The sequence below is a fragment of the Argiope bruennichi genome, chromosome 9 (genome assembly GCF_947563725.1).
Source record: "Argiope bruennichi chromosome 9, qqArgBrue1.1, whole genome shotgun sequence".
NCBI lineage: Eukaryota > Metazoa > Arthropoda > Arachnida > Araneae > Araneidae > Argiope > Argiope bruennichi.
In genome coordinates, this window is record NC_079159.1 from 120,443,485 (window position 1) to 120,465,392 (window position 21,908).

At 30.3% G+C, this 21,908-nt stretch overlaps 1 protein-coding gene across 1 annotated transcript in view; it reads right to left on the minus strand.

The window, feature by feature from the left end:
* Window positions 1–1,123: 1,123 nt before the first annotated feature.
* The window catches only part of LOC129984841 (NT-3 growth factor receptor-like), a 268,319-nt gene continuing 247,534 nt past the window's right edge, over window positions 1,124–21,908 (minus strand). The window contains exons 7-9 of the mRNA XM_056094808.1: window positions 17,781–17,954; window positions 14,079–14,237; window positions 1,124–6,707 (exon numbers count right to left, since the gene is read on the minus strand). Coding sequence (XP_055950783.1) covers window positions 6,465–6,707; window positions 14,079–14,237; window positions 17,781–17,954 — 576 coding nt within the window. The 3' untranslated portion in view covers window positions 1,124–6,464. The remainder of the gene's footprint in view (window positions 6,708–14,078; window positions 14,238–17,780; window positions 17,955–21,908) is intronic.

Here is a 21,908-nt window from a genome sequence, read left to right on the forward strand (position 1 = left end):
TGTTTTCTAAACAAACATCAAATTTTCATTGCATTCATTCAAGAAATGTGATTGGTTCCGTTCCAATTAAATGTTTATTGTAAGTTTTCTGAATGATTTTGAATAACAGTTGACTTCACACAAACAAGCGAGCTCATTTCGCCTAGCCTTTTTTACTGCAATTTTCATGCAACATTTTTTTTAGCCGAAATTATTCAATATTATAAGGGAATTCTTTTTTAAAAATTCTTAAATTTTAAATAATGCATTTCTAGACTCCATTTATTTCCAAAAGATTTGTGGATTACAAAAGACGCTACGATTTAATTCATTCCCAAAAGATACCGAGAGCAAATATTGATCCCTTTGTGGGGAATAATTTTGCTGCTCCACAGATCCCTCGAGAAATTTCCACACCTGATTACGGACGCATTTTCATCACCATTGGAAAGGTTCGCAAATTTGCTTCGCGTTATTAAAAATATTCAGGCGCATTTTCACCTGTTTGTGGTTACCAGCAATACATCGGTTTTCACATTTTTATATAATTACAAAGAGTCGTGAATGCATAGTTCTTGTAAATTAAAATGTCATGTAAATTCTGAAATTTTTTTAAAGATATGTCCGATTTCAAATTTCCAATTTTATGTTCTAAAGAACGTAAACGAGAATTTAATATTCTCACTAATTACAATGCAATAACCATCATTTCTATTGTAGCGCAAAATGACATGAATGCTATAACATTCAATTTTGCAATCCCCTGCGTATTTGTGCGGCAGATTAAAATATTAGCTGTTCACAACTGAGTTGAGTTTTAATTTAAATTCTTCAAAATATTCTAACACAATATTTTAGATTCATATCTAACAATTGTTTCCCAAGTTTTTAATAATTTATTCCTAGATTCACGAAATTATGTAGAATATGTAGATTCTATTCTATGTAAGAATATGTAGATTCTATGACACTTTTTTTTAATCTTAAATTCGGGATTTTTCTTCCTATTTGTTTATTTCAAATCTCTACAATATGCGAAACAATTAGCTTGGCAATAAGAAGTTTCATATATTATCTACATGTTTGTCTGTTTTCAGTGGTATATCGAAAAAATGAGCAAAATAAGACTACACCAGATCAAATATTTATTTCCTTGTAGATCAGAATGAGTACACGCCAAGGACATGCGATGAATAAATTTACAACATATGAATCTTAAATAAATAATGCGAAATAGTTTTTTTTTTATAAACATGGACAAGTGAGAATAAAGTGTGTATATTAAAACAATGACACAATTCAAGTTTCGCTGTTTGATAAACACAAGACTTTGAAGCGCCTGACGTGAACAAGAGTGAGATAAATGACAATAACACAAAATCATCATAATAATATTACAAGAAATAGTAATAACATTAACGGGACAGCCTTCTCAAAATGAAGGTAAGAAATGTCTCATTAAAGAGTTTCATATAAAGCAAAAATATAATAAAAGCCCATTTCTTAACACTATTCGTAGAATATAAGAAACACCATAAAAGTATTAATTAGAAGACATTTTCTCTCAAATGCAAGTAAAGAGCATTGGTTAAATTTATACAATGCAAGGAAATGGTTATAACATATTATGCACAAAATTATAATGTTAAACCGAAATTTGTAGAACATGATATTTTTTGCTTATTTAATAGGAAAATGTTTGTACTAACAGAATTTTCACTGAATTTTTGATTCTCAGCATTTTAAAACGATTCAATGTTTATTTTTATAGCTATGGAGTTGCATTATAAACGAACTACAACTACATAACACAGAGTGGTAGCTCTTGTGTTGTGGTGCTGTCACTAATATCGGAAAGTATATCGGAAATTTATGAAGGCAGGGATATTCGGGAACGGCAATGAAATACTTTAATTAGGGAGTAACAAACAGCAGAAATTCAGTTATTTTGGCATACTTTATTAGATTTAATTTTCATGTTTCTAGCCTTTTATGTAGTAGAATTGAAGTAAGTTGGTTTTACAGAAAAATGCTGTCTTTACTAAAATTTCACCATTTCCTTTTTAGCGGATGTTATTAGATGATAAAACTGCACGAGATTCTTACTAAATCATTATGAATACGAAGAATTAGGGACTTATAAAATAAAATTTTGGAGTTTTGAAATTGTAAAAATTCAGTACCTTAACGTGTAGCACTCTTACGTCATCTATTGCATGATTATTAATAAATTCCCTGATTGATTTATTCATGGTTATTAGTGATGAATTCTAGCCGAAATGAGTTTTTTTTACAAATGTTTTATTTCGAATAAATGCTTATTTATAAAAATATCTAAATTGCTTCTTAACTCTTGATATAATTTTTGATCTTCACTTCAATATAAGGTGTTGCTCAAATGATTGCTGCTCTTAAGTCTAAGAACATATTTTCCCATTAATTCCATGGGTAAAAACCCAATAATAATTAAGTCGCTCAAAACACTTTATTCAAGTATAAATGCTTCTATCAATTTCTGATAAACCACGAATTGAACATTCCTCGAGGAGTGATTTGAAAATGCTTGGACATCATAAGTAAAAATCTTGTACTCTTATTTAAAGATGTACTCGATTATATTAACCCTCTCAGATTATTCCAGCCCAGACGACCGAGCAAGTTGTATACTAATGAGACGTTTTTTTCCCTCCCTTTTTCTTCAAATGAGGAATTTGCTATCTAAAATGACCGCACCTTTAACAATAACTTGCTTTACATATCGCACTCCTCGTTTGAAAAGAAATCTGTCAAAAACGACTCATTAGTAGAGAATATTAATAGCGAGGTTAGAAGTGAAAAGGTTAATCGTCAAGAGGTAAATGCATAGCATGTTTGGTAACCCATGTTTTCATTAGTTTTTTTGCTACAGTCGCTCAAATAGAAGGGGGAGTGGTTCCAGCGGTGCTTTCTCGGTTGGTGCAACCTTCAGATTTCTTTCGTAGACAACGACACATGTCATGAAAAATCAGGCATAAAATGAACGGCATTGGCGGGTCGCTTGTAGAATCAGAATTGTCAAAACATGTAGCCTCGTATCACGATAGGCACAAACAGCTATGATCTAATTTTCGTTGGCAGAAGTGATTAGTAGAATCTACATTTACAATCGAATGAAGAATGTGCAAGGAGCTGAGGGCGCATCTTCCTGTGCAGTCTTCAGATGCAATGATTTTAATCATCTGAGCATACAGGATCTGTCACAGAACATTAGAAAATGCGCTACTTGATCTACATTCATTTCTAGACATTCTTCATTCAAGAGCGAATGTCGGTTCTCCTAACACCTCGCAATGATCCAATTTCAACAAGAAAATTGGATCATTGCGAGTTGAAAATATCCGTGATATGATTCAAAATGTTTTGTCCCTTCTGATTCCTTCACTGATATTAATCGCGTTATAGCTAATTTATCCACGCCTATACACTGTTGCTAGTATTTAAGCTCGTCTTCTCAGAAGGAAAAGCATCAAGTTCTATAGCTCTAAAGGTGGCAATATACATTAGTATGAAGTACAACTTATGCTGGAGAAACTTCCATCAACAAATACCGTAGCGCAAATGCCAAAAAAAAGACTCTGCCATTTTTTTGTTGGCGCAAAATAAGTTTATTTTGAATTAAAAAAAAATTAAACTAAAAACAGTGCCAAAATTCAATGCTAAACCTCTTTCGAAATAACATTTTTATGCAAATTGGTTTCAACACCAATAATTACTTCCTTAATTTTAACTTTCCTTAAACGCCGCTTCATACATATATTCTAATTGATTGTTATTTTCAGACAATTTGGCCTCCAAAATGCCTGACCTGAATAATACTATTAATAGCAACTTTTGGTTATGGAATTTTTAAAAAGAGTTTTATATGCAAACATGAATACCTGATATGAGAAACGGTATCAAGTTTCACTCCCACAGAACGCTGTGCAGAAGGAAATACCTTTTTTTTAAATGGAAATAATAGAAGGTTCACTGAGCAAGCATTAGCATTTATATTCTTATTTGTAGACGCAGATGAAATTTCATTCAGATGAAATTTTCTTTTTCTTCTTATATCTTTTAGAGATTATATTTTCTTATATTTTTACCAGATTCTTTAAAGCAAAAATTGTAGTTTGAAAAAACATTGAAATAAATTTTTTCTTGGTTTATTTAATAAAGAAAATAGTAAAACAAAACCAACTAAAATAACCACATATATTAGCACAGCACTACATAAAGAGAAAAACATTAATAATACATAGTGAAAATTGTATTATTAATGTTTAGATTACTTCTTGTGGAGTCCCAGAATCGGCTTTAGAGTTTTATAATTAGATGAATTTTAATTCTAACAATTTTGTACACCCATTTACGAAAGAAACGAAAAAGTTTTGACTCGTACAATAATACTGCTAGAACCATAGTTTGACTTTTATTTGATCTGAGGAATGGGTCACAGAGTTCTTAAACTCTATCCTCCGTACAGAATAAATGATAATGGTATTGATATATCATAGAGAGTAGTGAATTTCATTGAAGCACGCCTCTCTATTTGAACAAAACGCTATCAGATATAAACATATCATAGACTTTTTACAAGTTGATCACAAAAACTAACTGCTTAAAAGATTATTATTTTCTTCTAGCTACTGCACAAAATGTCAGCACCACTTTATAATAGGGAGAAGTTGGAAAGAAACTTACGCTTTAAGGAAGTAAATTTTCTTGATAACATACAGAAGAATTTCCTAAAAGTATTTCATTTGACTTTTAAAGTTGGAAAAGAAAATCAAATCATTAATAGAAATATGTTTAACAGAAGCAAGAATTTCTTTCTAATTTATCTAAATACTATATTCAGTTCAAAAAGTTGTCAAGTTTTACTGCTTGTACTGGAAGCTTCTGTTCCTTGCTTAAGCCGTCTTAAATTTCAATTGCTAAGATTGATTTATTAAAAAGATGATAATATGGTAAAAATATTCAATTTATTCATTAGTTCGAGATATTGTGAAGGATTTCCGCGTTACAAATGGAGGACTTCTAGGCTATAGAATATTTGAAAATTTTATAACTCATTTTTGAATAGTTATAGTTTTGTTTAGTTATATTAACGTCCTCTTTTAGAGAAACACAAAGGCTATTTCGGGACGTAACTAGTAATTTTGAAACAAGGTCAGATGACAAGGACACCCGCCTTCCCAAACTTTTACACCAGACCAGTAGGCGGACGTTTGGCTCAAAAGATTTAACGTGCACTAGATCCGCTTACATTGCGGTTCTTTGGGGGAATCGGGTCTCGAACCTGAAACCCTCCGGTTCCGAAGCTGAGTTCATACCACCAAGCCAAATGAGTAAAGTAAACATTTTTGCATATAAATAAACAAACTACTCCTTTAAGGTTTTGTCGCCGTAGAAAATTGTCCTGTATTTTAGGAAAATGTATGAGTGAGTAAGTGTCATTCATATTATTAAAGGCGCATAGCAGCTTCAAAGAGCAGGCTATTCTCTTGCTTAAGTATAAAAACCGTAAAAGTTTTTTGAGATATTGGAGGTATTTTACGTATATCATTCTTCTTCAGTAAACACCGAAATAAAATAAAATGCTTCAATAGAATTTTACCGATCATACAGAGTTATACCTTCGTTGTAAACAACGAGAAGAAGGGAAATTTGAATAATACACGCAAGGACGATTAAGGTTTTGTTTGCATATGTAACAATTTTGGTTGTGTGATGTCCATTGCCCTGATGTTTACACAGACGACTTTTCCATTTCTTGCCAGACACTACCAAGCGCATGCGCTGTCACTGATGCGCGTGGCTCTCCGATTTATTTGACATTATATCTTGCGTCTTCATTTATTGGCATACATGTGTAGACTCCGGCTTTATGTCTCATTATTGGTCCGAATCGATGATATCCACATAAAATACTTCAAATGGTAGTGAGAGGGACTATTGCACGGATGCTGCCAGAGCAACCAAGAGAAGTCATATAATGCAATCATTACATACAGAAACAAAACGTTAAGGGCCACACTATTATGCATGCAAATTCTTAATACTGCCGTTGTTTAGATGTCCAAATTCTTAATACTGCCGTTGTTTAGATGTCCAAATTCTTAATACTGCCGTTGTTTAGATGTCAATTTTAATAGTTGCAATGGTTTCTTGAATTTAAGATCTAACTTACCTTACGAATTTTAAATTCGAACCTTTATCCACTGATATTTGAAATGAAGCACTTTTTTATGGTTTTAGCTTTTACACATGAATTGTATTCAATCCATACAATGCATAAAGCATTTTATAATGAATGCGTTACTAAGAATGAATGACACAAACAAAAAGTAAGAATGAATCAGAAGACGAGACGTCGGCATTAGGTTTGAGGAGAAATGCCAGGTACCATGCAACATATTGAATCCAGTTCTGCAAGGCATTTAGCAAACAGCATCTTCTGATCGTTATATGACTGTGATTCCAGTGGGAAGCAGGTAGTTGTCGTTGTCCATCTGCACATCTTCTTGGGACGACACGGTAGCTGGTCTTGCATCTGTCGTGTACTGTGAAATGATGCCGTACACATCAGCGAATGTCAGTCTGTCCCGAGGTTCCGTCTTCCAGCAACTGGCCATGATGTTGCAAATGAAAGGGGGACAGTTTTCAGGTGTTGATAGTAAGATTCCTTGAAGAATAAGTTTCACAACCTGGAAAAAAATTCAGTGGCTGATTAGATTCTTTATATTTATTGCTAGCCCTATGTTCGACATTAGTCAAACCAAAAATATTTTCATGCCTTCTTATAAACACATTTGCTGCAGAACTCATGCCTGCGATTCTCACCTTCGATTTTATTAATTACCTTTTTTATTGATTTTAATTATAGTGGACAAATGTCATTTAATTAGATAACAGATGCAAACAGCATGATGGAAGCCGCTGCTTTCGTGCCAATAAAAATTTGGTTTTTAAATAATTATCACGAATTTTTTCTAATAACTTTTAAAATTTATAATATTTGAACAAAATTTTTCATATATGATGTTTAGTTTGGATTAGTACATTTTTACTTTCATTCATACAAACGATAGGCGATACTAGGCATATAAATTAAAAAATCTCAAAAACCTGAAAGTATAAAATTAGAGCTCGCAATTTGAATTTGTGAGGGAGATGGAATTAAATATAAGGACGCTCCTCGTACAATTATTTCAAAACAAAGCTTCAGACAAAAGTTTTGTAATCTTCTATAATATGTGCATGCTTTTCACCTCAGAAACTATAAGCTTATTTAAGACGTTAAACGCCATATCAGTCACTAGTGACAGACACAATTTAGTTTTTGGATTACGTCAATCACCAATGACTGACTACGTACTTTTCGTTTTGGACTCATCAGTCACTGTTCACTAACAATATAATTTTCATGCAGGTTGCTGTAGTTATTGTTGATTAACAATATACCTTTAAAAACTATACTTACTTAATAAATTTTAATATAACTCATAAAAAGTGCTCTTAAATACATGCAATCTTATCGCAACCTCATATAATATAAATCCCTGGTTGTTAGCATATCAAAGTATTAATATTGCTTGATAAACGAAAAAGATATCAAAATAGTTTCGGAGATAAATATGTTAAATATACAGAATGCTCGGGTAAGAAGAGTTTGGACCATTATGTCAAAGATTCATGTTACTTCCATAGAAAGATTAAATAATGTATGAATATACAATAAAATGTATGGATAGATTGAGTACAATGAAACATGTTATTTTTATAATACATTAAAAGATTGTAAACGTTCAGGGTGAATATTGTAAGAAGCTCTCTACTGTAAAGAAAAGAATACACCACATAAAAAATTCCATACTCGTTTAATGTAATAAGAATTTACCATAACATATAGTTGTCATACGCAACATAATTGATATGATGGCCTATAGGATGCACAACCAACCTTTGGAATACGTTAAGTAACTAATTTTCACTTGTTCTTATTCATGCAGTAGTTTTTTTCACTTTCTGTGGTAACAGTTTCATTGGCATTAAAGATCTATTTCGTAACTTCATAATCGATTAAGACGAATGACCTGTTTCTGTATTAATTGTCTACTTTATTAGTTGCAATGTCAAAAGAATAATCATTCCAGTTTTGACTATTGTTTTATTTTATTTTTAAAGCACCGCAATTAACTTTTTTTTTACATTCTGACTGATTGGTCAAAATTATCAAAACCGTGTGAACATATCGTAAAATAACATTTTGTCTTTTAAATACATTACATTGATGAAAATGACTGACATTAACAAAGGGTTCGGTGAATAATCCTGCTTATACATAACTAAACATTTTTTGAACTCTCCTGCCTCTTGCATAAACGAAAAACAATGTAAACATTCTATCTATATACTATTCTCAGATTTTTTTACGAGTCTAAAATCCCATCATTTAACCTTTCTTAATTCTTCTTAAGAAGTCTCTAGAAAAGAAATTCAAGGTCAAAAAGTATTTTTCTAACTGTTTATGATTCCGAAGACTTCTTTCTGGTCTAATAAAAGCAAGAATAACCTCGAACAAAAGCTTGTGATATAACTACATCAAGCGCATTCGATATTCTTACGAAATGGACACAAAGCTTAGTTTAATGCTGATAAGTTAGATTAATCTTTAATTGAAACAAGTCGTACAGATTGAATGACAAAGATCTGAGCTCTAGTACTCTAAAATTTCTGAAGTACTTTCGTAATATCACTGATACATTGCGAAAGAATTTCTCTTCTCTCTTTTATTTTCACACTACAGTCCAGTATATTCAAAGGATGTAAAACGGGACACGAGTCAGTGGGAAGAAAAATTTCAGATACTACATATTTCTGCCATCGTACGAAGATTGAAACTAAATAATATAAAAGAATATGGAATAATTTATTGGCAACAGTTTAACTGTTTGGATATGAGATGAATTAAAATACTATAGAACACTAAATTTCAATGCATATTAAATTAAAACAAAGTTTTTTTCTAGTTCTTTTTAAAACAAGGATTTTAATTCCATTTAGTATTTTACATGTTTTAAACATCAATGTCATTGCAATTTTTGTTTAGTCAGGATTTTTTAAAAAAACATTTTTAGAAATCATTATAATGATAAAGGCATTCAAAGCATTCAGGGCAAAAAATAATTTTCATTAATTACTTATTCACACAAATTCAATCAATATAGGTATTAGTAAAACGGACAAAAATTATAGAATGGCATTTGAAAAATGATGCGCATGGAATATTCTAAAATAAGTCTAACACCAAAAACTTTTTTTTGAGACAATGCTAAAAATGTATTTAAATCACCTATATTATCAATCAGTAATAGGAGTAAAAAAGGCCTATATTTAGCAAATAAGTTAGGAAATTGAAAATATTTTTTTGTGTGTGTGATTCCAGATCATTTGCTCTCCTTAACCTGGCGGAGAGTCGGTGAGCATGTATGACATCCCTATCCATATTTTTTTTCCAAAGTTTACACATTTTAGTCATCAGGTGGTATTTGAAAGGATTATCTTATATGAAATTTTACGTTGTTCATCGCTGACATGTGAATAAACGTGGTTTCAATGTAACCGCGAATATAATGCACTGAATTATACTCAGTTATCGTTATTGTTTTTAAATTTACAGCTAAATAATCAAAATAAGGAAATACAATTTGCTTAAATTTATGATAGCTTTGCTTCATTTAAATGCAGCCAATAAGCAATGGTTTTAAGAAAACGAATAAAATGTCATCTTGTTATCAACAGAATTCAGCAACAACATTATATTTTGGACCTGAGAAGAAGTAGTATTTATGTTTTCAATTATAATAAATTATCCTACGAGGATATCCTCGTATTAAGGAACCTATTTGCATTAACACTTAGCTAACGGGAAAAGTTTTAAATCAATACTTTTAGATATTCAATTTTTTTCTCTGATACTTTGAATTTAATTTTCAAAAAACTTCATAAAATTGTCTATAATTCAAATTTATTTTGCATTTATAACCTCATTTTCTACATAAAAATATTCGCAAAATAAATCTTTAGTGATTGCAAAGGATTAGCTTTTAAATTTCTTACTTCTTTCGAAATACTGGAGGTAGATAAATAAACACTTAACGAGAAAAATTTATTTAATGAAATCTGGTTTCTATCAAATTTTAAAGCTTTTTTCCCTCCTTCATTTTAAAATTTGATATCTTTAAAACTTGATTTTAGTATAAGAGGATGGGAATCAATTTTATTCGTAAACATTTTACATGATGATACTCTTGTAACAGCTTTATTACCATCGTGTATTGAATGCAGGAAGATAAAATGCATATAAAATATATTTTTAAAATAGTGGCAGAATAAATAGAATACGTAGCTATGATTCGATCTATATCTTCGGGTTTCTATCTATTTTAAAGACATAGAAATCTATTCTATGTCTTAAAGTTTCAAATCCCTTAAAAAAAGTGGGTTTTTTTTCTTCCCCATTTTCAACAAAGAGAAGTAATTATTCACCTGAATCGACAAAAGCGACGTAGAATATCTCATTTCAGAAGATTTTCAGGATTTCCAACTTCAGCTTTCCAAAATAGTTCGTAAGATTCTAACATCACATATCAGAGAAAGATAATAAAGGACAATGAAGTTGGTTTTCATCAATCGTATTCAAACGAATGTTTGGATTAAATAATGCAGACTTTTTGTTCAAAAGAAATAAGGATAAATTTGACATTCGTAATATTGTAAATAAATTGGTTCAATAGGAGCTTTTAAAACAAAACTTTATTCGAAAATTTGTTTTAAAGGAAAAAAAATCCCTAAAATATCATTATAAAAATAATTTGTATCTCGATAAAATTTTTTGTATATTAATTATTATTTAAGAATTTTTGTTTTAATTATTTTTTGCGTTACTAATATTACTGAATAATTTTAAGCTTTACGTCATGTTTCCTCATTACTTTTAAAACTTTTTGATTGAATGATACAATCATAGACTTTGCAGGAAATAAAATCTTCCAAATTTCATTTAAAAATACAGTAACTCTAAAAACTAGCCGCCTTTGGTGATCAGTTTTTATGACCAAACTATTGACATTTTAGACAGAATTTAACAAAAATTATGAATTTAATCGAATAAGTTTGTTGCAAATTAAAAAGTGAATATGTTATGAAATATAAGTGGGAGTGAAAATCCTGCTATGGAATTGCTGATTTGTAAAAATACGAGATTGGATGATGGATGTTAAAATTCTGTTGTAGCATTTAAATATACTTTTATGGATAATGCATGAAATGAAATGAAAATATTATTAAAATTAAAGAAAATATAGTATGGAAACGAAATTGATATAATTAAAATGGTAATGTTTTGAATCTTAATATCATACAAATATAAATTTTGTAAAATAATTGTTTTGGTAGATATGAAGACCCATTTCCTTAGACAAGTAATGACAATTGCTTACCTGAAGATGTTTAAATTTATTTTTGACTTCAATTAAATTTTCTGTTTTAAGACCTTTCTTGATTCCTTTTATATTTTGTTTTCTGTAATTGAACCTATTTTTTGGTGACACGGCGAACATTCCCAGAATATTTCTAATAACCTTTTGCTTTTCCATTAATAAGCAAAGCAAAATATTGGATTCAGTACAGCTGTAAAGTAGTTCAAAGAAGCAGTCTGAAATACTTATTATGGTTTCTGTACATTTGACTGTTGCCATTCAACAACAGTAAGTAAGTTTCCATACCGCGCATTCTTTAGTAAACCTCACAGCACGCGATGATGTTAGTAAACGAGGCATGAAAACATTTGTTTTTAAATTCGGCAATATTCATCCTAAGATTCTGCAACTTTATGGTCTTCCCTAAGGTCAGATACTCGCCACATCTCTGTTTTGTAATGAAAAAGTAGCAAAGAAAATATGAATGCAATAAATTTTTGCATCTTTTCTATCCCTTATACTCTTATCAAAGAATTAATGTCTTTAAAACTCTTATCCCTTAAAATTTATTTTAGATTTGGAATACGGATGTAAGCAACGAACTTCATGGAAAAAAGTTGAATTGCCTTTCTTACATTCAAACTGAAGTGCACCCAATTTTGAAATAAATCAGTCAAAGGGAAAAAATTTCCAAAGCACTTACGGAAAGCATTTCGTCAGAATTTAGGTATTTCGGCTCATTCACCACATTCGCGAGACAACAGATTAATAAAAACTGAAACTGAAAATGAAATCTACGAACACAAATTTCAAGTTATCACGTGAGAACATTATTAATTTTTAAGTCATTATCTGTCTAAATTAATTTAAATCATTAGCCAGTTTAAACCAGTTTGAAACAATCTCTATCCTCTTCTCTATCGGTCTCTATCCCCCCCTCTCTCTATATATGTAAGCATTATTTTATGTGAAGCAGAATGCAGTTTCAAAGACAGTGCAGAGACTTTCGATTTCGTGAAGTCGTTTTATTTCATCTTGAAGAAGCACGCATTATTTACAAGCAGGAAAGACGAGCAACACACACAACAAAGAACGACACAGAAAGAAATGAGGAAAAAGCTCTTAACATTTTATTTCTGGTCTTATATAACCTGAGATAAGGATAGGGAAAATATTTCTTTACAGCAATAATATATTATTAAGATTTCGATAGGGATTTTTGCTACACGCTTCGACGAGTCAAGGGAAACACAGGGATCTTTAAAAAAAGAATTTGTCACGTCAGCGGTATTTTGTCCCTTCACTCGGAGTGTGGGAAAATGAAGCTTTTTTCCGATTCAGCAATTTTACAAAGCTTCTCTTGAATTAATTAATTAGTGAAAGTGGAATTGGATCAGGAAATAAGAGAATATTTTGGAATAAAGTTACTATGGGCTAAATTAAGATAAAATCTCGGAAATCAATTAAATTGAAATTAGAGTTTAAAATATCATCACATATATATATAATGATAATTTTTTAAACTTTCATTTTCAATTTTTCTAGCTGTCAAACAAAGTTTTGGAGCTCGATCCATTTTGAGATGAAATAACAGCTATGATGTCATAGTTCTACGTCAACCTTTTAAAACCGCATCTGCTGTCAAAAAAGCATACGTAATAATAAAGCAATACTGGTAAAAACAGGTCAACCTTCTAAAAATGCATCTGTTTTCAAAGAAGCATACATAATAATAATGCAATATTGGTAAAAGCAGGTAAAAAAAAATATATGCGATTAAAAGATGATGATGAAAATTGCCGTTTACGCTTTATTCATTACCTATGCGATTTCAAGCTTCAATATTCGGTGCCTAAGCGATTTCGAGCTTCAAAACCCTTTAACCAAAACAACATCATGTTTTTACAAGATAAAAATTTTTTCATAATTGTCAATACTTCAGAATCTTACTCTTCTGAAAAACAGAAAATATTTAAAATGAAATAAATAAATAATAATAAAAAAAGAAACTGGGAGTCAAAACAAATCGTAAAATACTGTGATGCTTATAATAAATTGTGATTTTCATCCCATTTTAATAAATATGTTTATAATAATTTTGCTTCAAAACCATTAGGGATTTTTTTTTTTTTGTGGTGGTATGACCAGACTCCCGATTAAATTTTTTTTTTTCCTTATTGAATTTCAGTAAAAGAGTATCTTTAAAAAACTCCTTTATATTTCTTATTTTTTATTACTTTTTACACTATCAAACTTTTTATAATTTATTTTTCAAAACTATATTCTTTTAATATATTGAAAGGATAAAGGTATATTTATCATATCATAAATGGACTCAAATTATATTTAAGAAAGCATTTTCTGCTGCCAAACATGGAATGATTTCATGCAATAGTTCTCCAAATTCGTAAGTGGTGTACGATAAAAACTTAACTGCTGGTATAACTTAACTATAGCGATATGATAACGGGACAGTAACATTAAGCAAATTAGTTGAGTATATGACTTTTAAATTCATTCAGTTTCGAGTTCCTGAAGGAATTCTTGCTCGTAAGCACACAGAGTTTACAACTGGTAAAAGTGATTTGTTTTTACCTCATCATTGGAATGGCCATAATAGGGCTGCTTTCCAAAAGTGAAAATCTCCCAAAGGACAACTCCGTAAGCCCAAACATCCGACTCCAGAGAAAACTTCCCATACGTGATGCTCTCGGGTGCCATCCAACGAATGGGAAGCATGCGGGAACCTCTCACCTGAAAAGACAGCACAAATTACTAAATTATTTTTTAAAAAAATTAAACATGCTTTTATAAGTATTCCATAAGGTATACTTAAATCACCCGATCTTCCCGAAGAATATGCTTAAATTGAATAATAAGAACGAAACAACAACAGAAGGAGTTATGATTAAATCTTAAAAGACTACACCAGCTACGGTGTAACTCCCATAAGGAGGCACGTCCTGTTATCGGGAAGAGATGGCACGACCCTACATCATTACTATATTGACCAGGATGGCAAGTGTATGCAGGCACATAATTATTTATGTTCATGTAGGCACATAATTATATTTAATACGTTGCATACAAACGTTTATACTTAGTTTGTTATTTAAGTATGCACTTAAGTACATATTTACATATGCATGTATGCACTCATTTGTATAGATATGGGTGGAAATTACGCTTTTATGTAAACAAATGTTTATATTCTCACGTATATAAGAAAATAATTATTTAGAACATTAAATATATAGGTATATTCATGCCTTATTTAAATGCATAATTATATATATATACTGACTGGATATATTGACTGGAATTGTAGGAAAATACATGAATAATCAATGTTAAGAGCTTAAGATACAGTACCCACACTGTTTAAATGAGCGACTTTCTATTTAAGTGCAGCAGTTCATTAGTCTACATAGTTCTGTGAAAATTATCCATAGTATCAAATCGTAGGAGAAATTAAAATTTCATTTTTGAGGATTTGATTGCATCTAATTATTATCTAAAAAATTATTAAATCTTTCAAAATTTATTAAAAAGGAAGAATTTAGCTATACGAAAATACAATAATGAAATATAATAAGTTACAGGACTCCTACTATCGATACAGTACATGATAAAACTGCGCCAATCAATACTATAAGTGGTTGACAGAATTATTGACAGAAATCGATAGTTTCAAAGCTATCGACCGGAAAGGTGTCTTTTGATAGTATTGTCTTAGAGAAAATTATCAATAGTTTCGAGAAATTTGGTATTAACCAGTTCAATAGGAAGTTCTGAAACCGCCTCCGCTTCGATTAGTCTGTCAATATATACAGAATACCTACCTGTTAAGCTAAACAAAATTACTTCTACGAAAAAAAAACAATTTATGCATTCTTCTTCTTTTCAGGTAGAGATCAGTTGTCAAGTTCTTCTGGTAACAAATCTGATTCATCTCCGTGTCTCCAGTAATGCGCAAACTTTAAAAACGACAATAAACATCCTGACAGTCATTACAACAATATCTCTGATGGCGAATTTTAATCTGATTTCTTCATTTTATTAATGAGAATTGTAAGTTTAGTTTCAAATAAAAATGAGGAATTAATTGCTTTCGAAATTTTTTTTAATAAAAGATTTTGGATTATTTTAAAAGTTTCATGCTTATAAAATTTGATTTAGACATTAAAAGATAGGTTAAGGCATTTTTTGACAACGTTTTCATTTCTTGTGCACGAAGTAAACAAAGAGAATGCTATTGCTAACGTCAGTTGGAAAATCAAAAACGAATTTCCAAGTTTCAGGCCTCCCCGCGCCCAAAACACAATTTTAGAGAAAAAGTGCACCTATCCTATCTATTAGCGGATTTCTATCGAATTTTTGATGAAATCTATCCACGGGATGTGCATGTATTCGTCCATAACTCAAAAGTGCAAATAGCTAAATAGACAAAACCTAAACACATAGAAAAAAATTTGCAAAAAGAACTCTATCTGGCCTTTTGTTCCTGATCATGGACTCGACCTTAGACTGAGCCACTGTATAAATTTATTTTTTTGTTTATTTATTTTTTCATTTATTCACTTATTTTTTCATTTGTTTACTTATATTTTTCTCTACGTTTTTTTTTTTATTTATTTCTGTTTTCAAAGTTTAAACTGCCTATTTTTGGTAAATTTTATTATTTACTATTTATGTGTCAATGATACTGTTTCTGTGGAATATTATGTAGACCTCTTCTGCTTGAGCCATTTAGACCTTCTCCACCTTTCTTTTTATGGCTGCTTTTTTTTCTGGGTTTTTTTTCTTTGTTTTTAGCTTCTAGTACACAAGCATATGAAAGATTTTTTTTATAGTTGTTTAAATACTATATTTTTTTTAATTTCAATTATGAACTTTTTACCGTTGTAACGCTACTTTTGACACACAGACTACTTTTGACATCAGAATACCTATATTTTATACTACTCAAGTTTTAGTCTTCTGACTAGATTTTATTACACTTATAGTATAGATATGTACACCTTTGATTTTCTTATTATAAATGAATATCAAAGCAGAGACTTCATAATAACACATTATTCCAAGGAAACACTTTTTCGATTATTTTTTATTCATTCTTTTGCAGACTAGTGAAACAGATTTTATCGAAACGCATTTGAAATGTTTTACCATGCAAAAAGACGTTATTTAAAAGATAGTTGTTCCAGGAACAGAATATAACTCGCTAACAAAATACACAAAAGTTTGGTTTCCAGGTTCCTGGAAATATTCTTTATGGTTAAGAAATATAAAATACTAGCCGCCTTTCATAACCATTTTGTTCGCCTAGAATACTGACTTTTGAGAATATCAAATGTTTAATATGGAATGCATTAAAAAGAAATTCCCCTTGTTATATCCTATGCCTAAAAATAAAAGTTCAATTCAATAAGCTTACGGTGTATGGTGAATATATATATATAATGAAATAAAAGCAGAAAAGAAAGTCCTACAACAAACTTAAGAGTAAAGGTTAAAGTTAAGAGATAGCATGAGTTTAAATTCCACCACAGCATTTAAAAATATTGCTGCAGATAGTGTATCCATTTAAATTGAAAATGTTATTAGAATTAAAGGAAGATTTTGTTTAGAAATTGTGATTAGAATTAAGGGAATATTTTGTTTAGAAATTGTGATTAGAATTATGGGAAGATGTTGTTTAGAAATTGCATTGATATAATAAAATGATAATTTTTTTAGTCTTATTGAAATAATACAAAGACTATTTTTGTAAGATAATTCTTTTGAGAAAAATGAACATAAATTTCTGAAGTTAAGTCATAACGATAACTTAATTTTGTGCAAGATTAAATTTTCTGTTTGAAGCCTATTTCTTCATTTCTTTTATATCTTCTTTCTACGGAATGAAAGGACTTTTTGGTGACCCGGCGAATCCTCTTCAGAACTTTTCTAATAATAATATTTTGCAGCTCTATTAATTATCTAAGCAAAGCTTTGGATTCAACGCTATTATAAAAACACCCAGTGAAGCAGTGCAAAATTTATATGATGAATTTTTTGCATTTGACTGCTGAGTTTACATTTGTCCACAATAAATATAATCATGATTTCTGTGTTATGTAGTTAGCGTTTTGTATTTGTATGGATATTACATTCTGGTGCTTCCATCACATCAAAGAAATAAATAAGTTAAATAGCCAAATCTCAGATAATACTTTTTTTTACTCAGATAATACTCAGTTTTCCGTATCACGTAGTTGTCTTCTTTTGAATAAAATATATAATGATATTACTTACTTTATAATAATCTGATGTGTAAATATCTCTGGACATTCCGAAATCTGATATCTTAACGCACAAATTATCTCCAACGAGGCAATTCCGGGTGGCTAAATCTCTGTGAACAAAGTGTTGGGATGACAAATACATCATTCCATTTGCAATTTGGGATGAAATCCAGATCAAATTTGTCTGAAAAAAAGAAATATTATATATATATATTCAACAAAATCATGCGTAATTAAAGCATATAACGCATTTATATGCTGAGTAATTAGACTTTTATTTTATTTCAGTTGCTTTATACTTTTCTATCTTTTAATTTCTGAATCTTTATAATAAACATTATTGAATCTTATAATAAAGATTTAATTCATATTAATTCATGTGGAACCATAGATTTTATTAAATTAATCACATAAAATATAACTAAATTAAAAAAAATATCAAAACAGCGAATTGGCATGGAAAATATACATGTGTGAAAAATTTGAACACTTTGCATGCCAGGAAGAGGGTGGATAAATATTATAAAATCCCATTTTTAAAAAAAATATCAACTCGTGTTTAAAGCCGCGATCTCTGAAATGACATAGCTCTTTTCGGTAAATTCTTTAATTTAGTTAAGTTTAGTTATATTAACGTCCCGTTTTAAAGCAACACTAAGGCTATTTTGGGACGGATCTCGTAACTTTGAACCGTGGCCGGATGTCGAGGACAATACCTGGATTGACCCGCCCCCCCAAACTTAATTTAATTAAACGACGGATTTAACGTGCACCAGGCCCGCTTACACAATGGTTCGTCGGTGGAATCGGATCACGAACCTGAAGCCCTTCGGTTCCGAAGTAAGGACCTTACCACCAGATCTCCGCGGTCCCTTTAAATTCCTTAAGTTGGTCATTTACAACTCCGCCACAACAATTAAATAAGGGGATACCAAATTTGTCATCAGTGCGAAAAACCAGTCACTTTTGTCATGGTTTTGACTTTAATGGAGGCTATTCAGTCCATACTGACTAACTATTAGTCAATTTTTATCGCGCCATGGATACTCACAAAATGTGGGTGAGGAGATAAAAAGCGAAATGCTTGGAGGAGGGGGCATGCAGTATGCTCATACAAAGGTTCACCTACAGCAGGGTTCAACCTAAACAATACTCAGGGACCCTTAAGTTAATAACATGAACTATAAAATATATATTCTTGAAAACTTGACCTAATTTTTTTTTTGCTACAATGAGTATTGAAATAAAATACGCTGAAATTCATTTATTATCTATGTTACTATGCTAGCTATACTATAATTAATCAAGTATAAAGAAATAATTTTAAGCATCTTTACATATGGAATCAGTTTTCTTCTGCCAAATAGTATATCGGAATTGAAATATTTTATATTATTATTAATATGTATAAATAATAAAATTAAAATATATACTTCACACAAAACATAAGAATAACCCATACAGTTAACTCCCAGCTATCCAATCTAATGATAGAGGAACCCAGATTGGATAACAAAAATTCCACATCGGTTGGAACTACATATGTTTACATTATAGCTTAAAAAACACTTTTTTTAAATGCAAAAATAATTTTTATTCATGTTTTTTTTCTTGTTAAAATTGGTTTGGTTTGGTTATATTAACGTCCCGATTGAAGCAACACTAGGGCTATTTTGGGACGGACCTCGTCATTTTTAACCGAGGTCATATGACGAGGACGACACCTGAGCTGGCACCCCCCTCTCGACACCACACCACACCAGCGGGAGGACGTTTGGTCATGACGGATTTAACGTGCAACAGACCCCCTTACACGACGGTTCTTCGGTGGAATGGGGTCACGAACCTGAAACCCTCCTGTTCCGAAGCCGAGACCTTACCACTAGGCCACCGCGGCCCTTTTCTTGTTAAAATAGATAAACATATGTAAGGGCAGAGGGGTCAAGTCAATACTTTATAAATATTTCTTTTATACTGACAAGCAATGGACACAAAAAACAAAATTCGGGATGAGATTTAACTTTTTGCACTCGAAAAAGTAATTCGATGCATAATTATTCACTATACAAGAACTTGTTTATGGCTACATAACTGTTTTAAGTTGAATTTCCACAAAAAAATTATTCTATATCTTTTTACCATTCTGTAAGGTATTTTTAACTATCAAAATTTAATTTTTTTAAAAAAGAATAGAAATTCAAATTGATGCACAGACTTGAATGGTACCTGAGAGGAACCATACGAATGCAAAGAGTTAATAGTATAATGGTAGCATACTTTTACACTAAATATACCATTATACTAAATTGGTAGTATGCCATTACATTTTTTATACAAAAATAAACATTTAATTTGATATAAAAATTGAAAAATATATTAATCAAAACTATATGTAAATTACTCATTTAATCTGAATAATTTAGAAAAAAAATCCAATGAAAGAAAACGCATAGAAGACTGAACCTTGCCTTCAGGATAAGAAGAGATTACTTTGATAAATTGCTCTACTGTGTACGGGAAACAAGTTACTAGTATAAAAAGTGTGTAGATCATCTTCTCGGAATTGCTGGTTGCTGCTCCTTAATATTTTAATAGATAACATTCTAAAACTACACTAGTATTATAATAAACCTCATCCCAAACTCAATTTTTCTACCCGCGGTCTTCCCTTAAGAGTTATACTTTTTAAAAATTTATAAAGGGAAAAAGTTCAGAATTAAAAATATTAAACATAAACCATTGCATCTTAACTTATGCCATGCACGCAAGACATTACAGATTTGTAACAGATGTTCTATGAGGAACATTGATGAAGTGATATATTATGGTTTAATTTTATAATAAAGAAATAGTTTTTAATTTAGCTCTGTAGTCGAAAGTCTACTGTAGTTTCAAAGAATATTAATGGTGTTGAATTTCAAGAGAAAATTTGTCGAATGTCGGTAAATATAACGTTACACTTAATTTTAATTAAAACAGCTATCATACTATTCAGTGGATTTTGAAAATCAATTTTTATAAATTAAAGTTCGAAAACTCTTTTCGCTAAAATGGGCCTATCCGAAAAAAAACGTCGATTCGGAAACACCATATGTGTACTTTTTTAACTGATTAAAACTATCAGAAAACTGCCCAAGTATCTAAAGCAACTTATGATCTTTTTTAAGATTCTCTGTCTTAGAAGACAATATTTTGTAAAAAAGCCCATTTATATCTGTCTAAATTTTTATTTTAAGGCTTACGAATTTTGAGCCCTATTTTTCCTACATTTTAAATATCCTAGTTCTACCTTAGAAAATACTTTAATAATATTGTGGAAAGTTAAAAATTAGCATCTGTATAATTAATTTAAAATAGCAAATGTTCGTTGATCGGAAAAAAAGAGAGAGAGAGAGAGAAATAGATTTAAAATAGTGATTACGAAGGAAGAAATTTGAACCGTAGAAAAAAAAATCACGTTGCCATATCAGCTTGTGAAGCTATATTTGAGGATTTTTCTTGCTAAAAATTCACGAATAATAATGGCACTTTGAAAAGACACATTATTGGCTCTTAAATTCCTTGAGTAACTCCTCAAAAGGCATTTCGACCTTTTTTAAAGAAGATCCTGTTCAACAAAGCATCTAATCTTAAATGGCGATCGCTAAGCAACAATTCTTTCAACAATTTAAAGTCTTTTAGCGAAATGTCAAATATTTTTCTTGTAAGAATTGCTTTGCACAAACAAGTTTTAATACATATTCTTTATTTAACTACAATCAGCCACTTTGAAAATTCAGCAAGTTAAAATTCACATTTCATTAAATACAAATTTATTTTCAAACAGTAAAATGAAAATAAATCCCTGCGAGTCATAGAACTGTTTGACCTAATAATTGTAGATGTATTTTAAACGGAACATTCCAGATATTTCTTAATCACAATAGTATCTTAATCATAATAGTAGAACAATTTTTAGAACAATTTTTAATTCACTAGAATTATTTATAAGTAATTTGTTTTACTTATAAATAATTAAGTAAAACAAAAAATTAAACCATAAAGGAAAAAATATACAATATGATATTCCGAAAATTTAGTGATTATTAATAAAGCTTCAAAAGAATGAACTTTTTTCATGTTTTCATCAAACTTATAT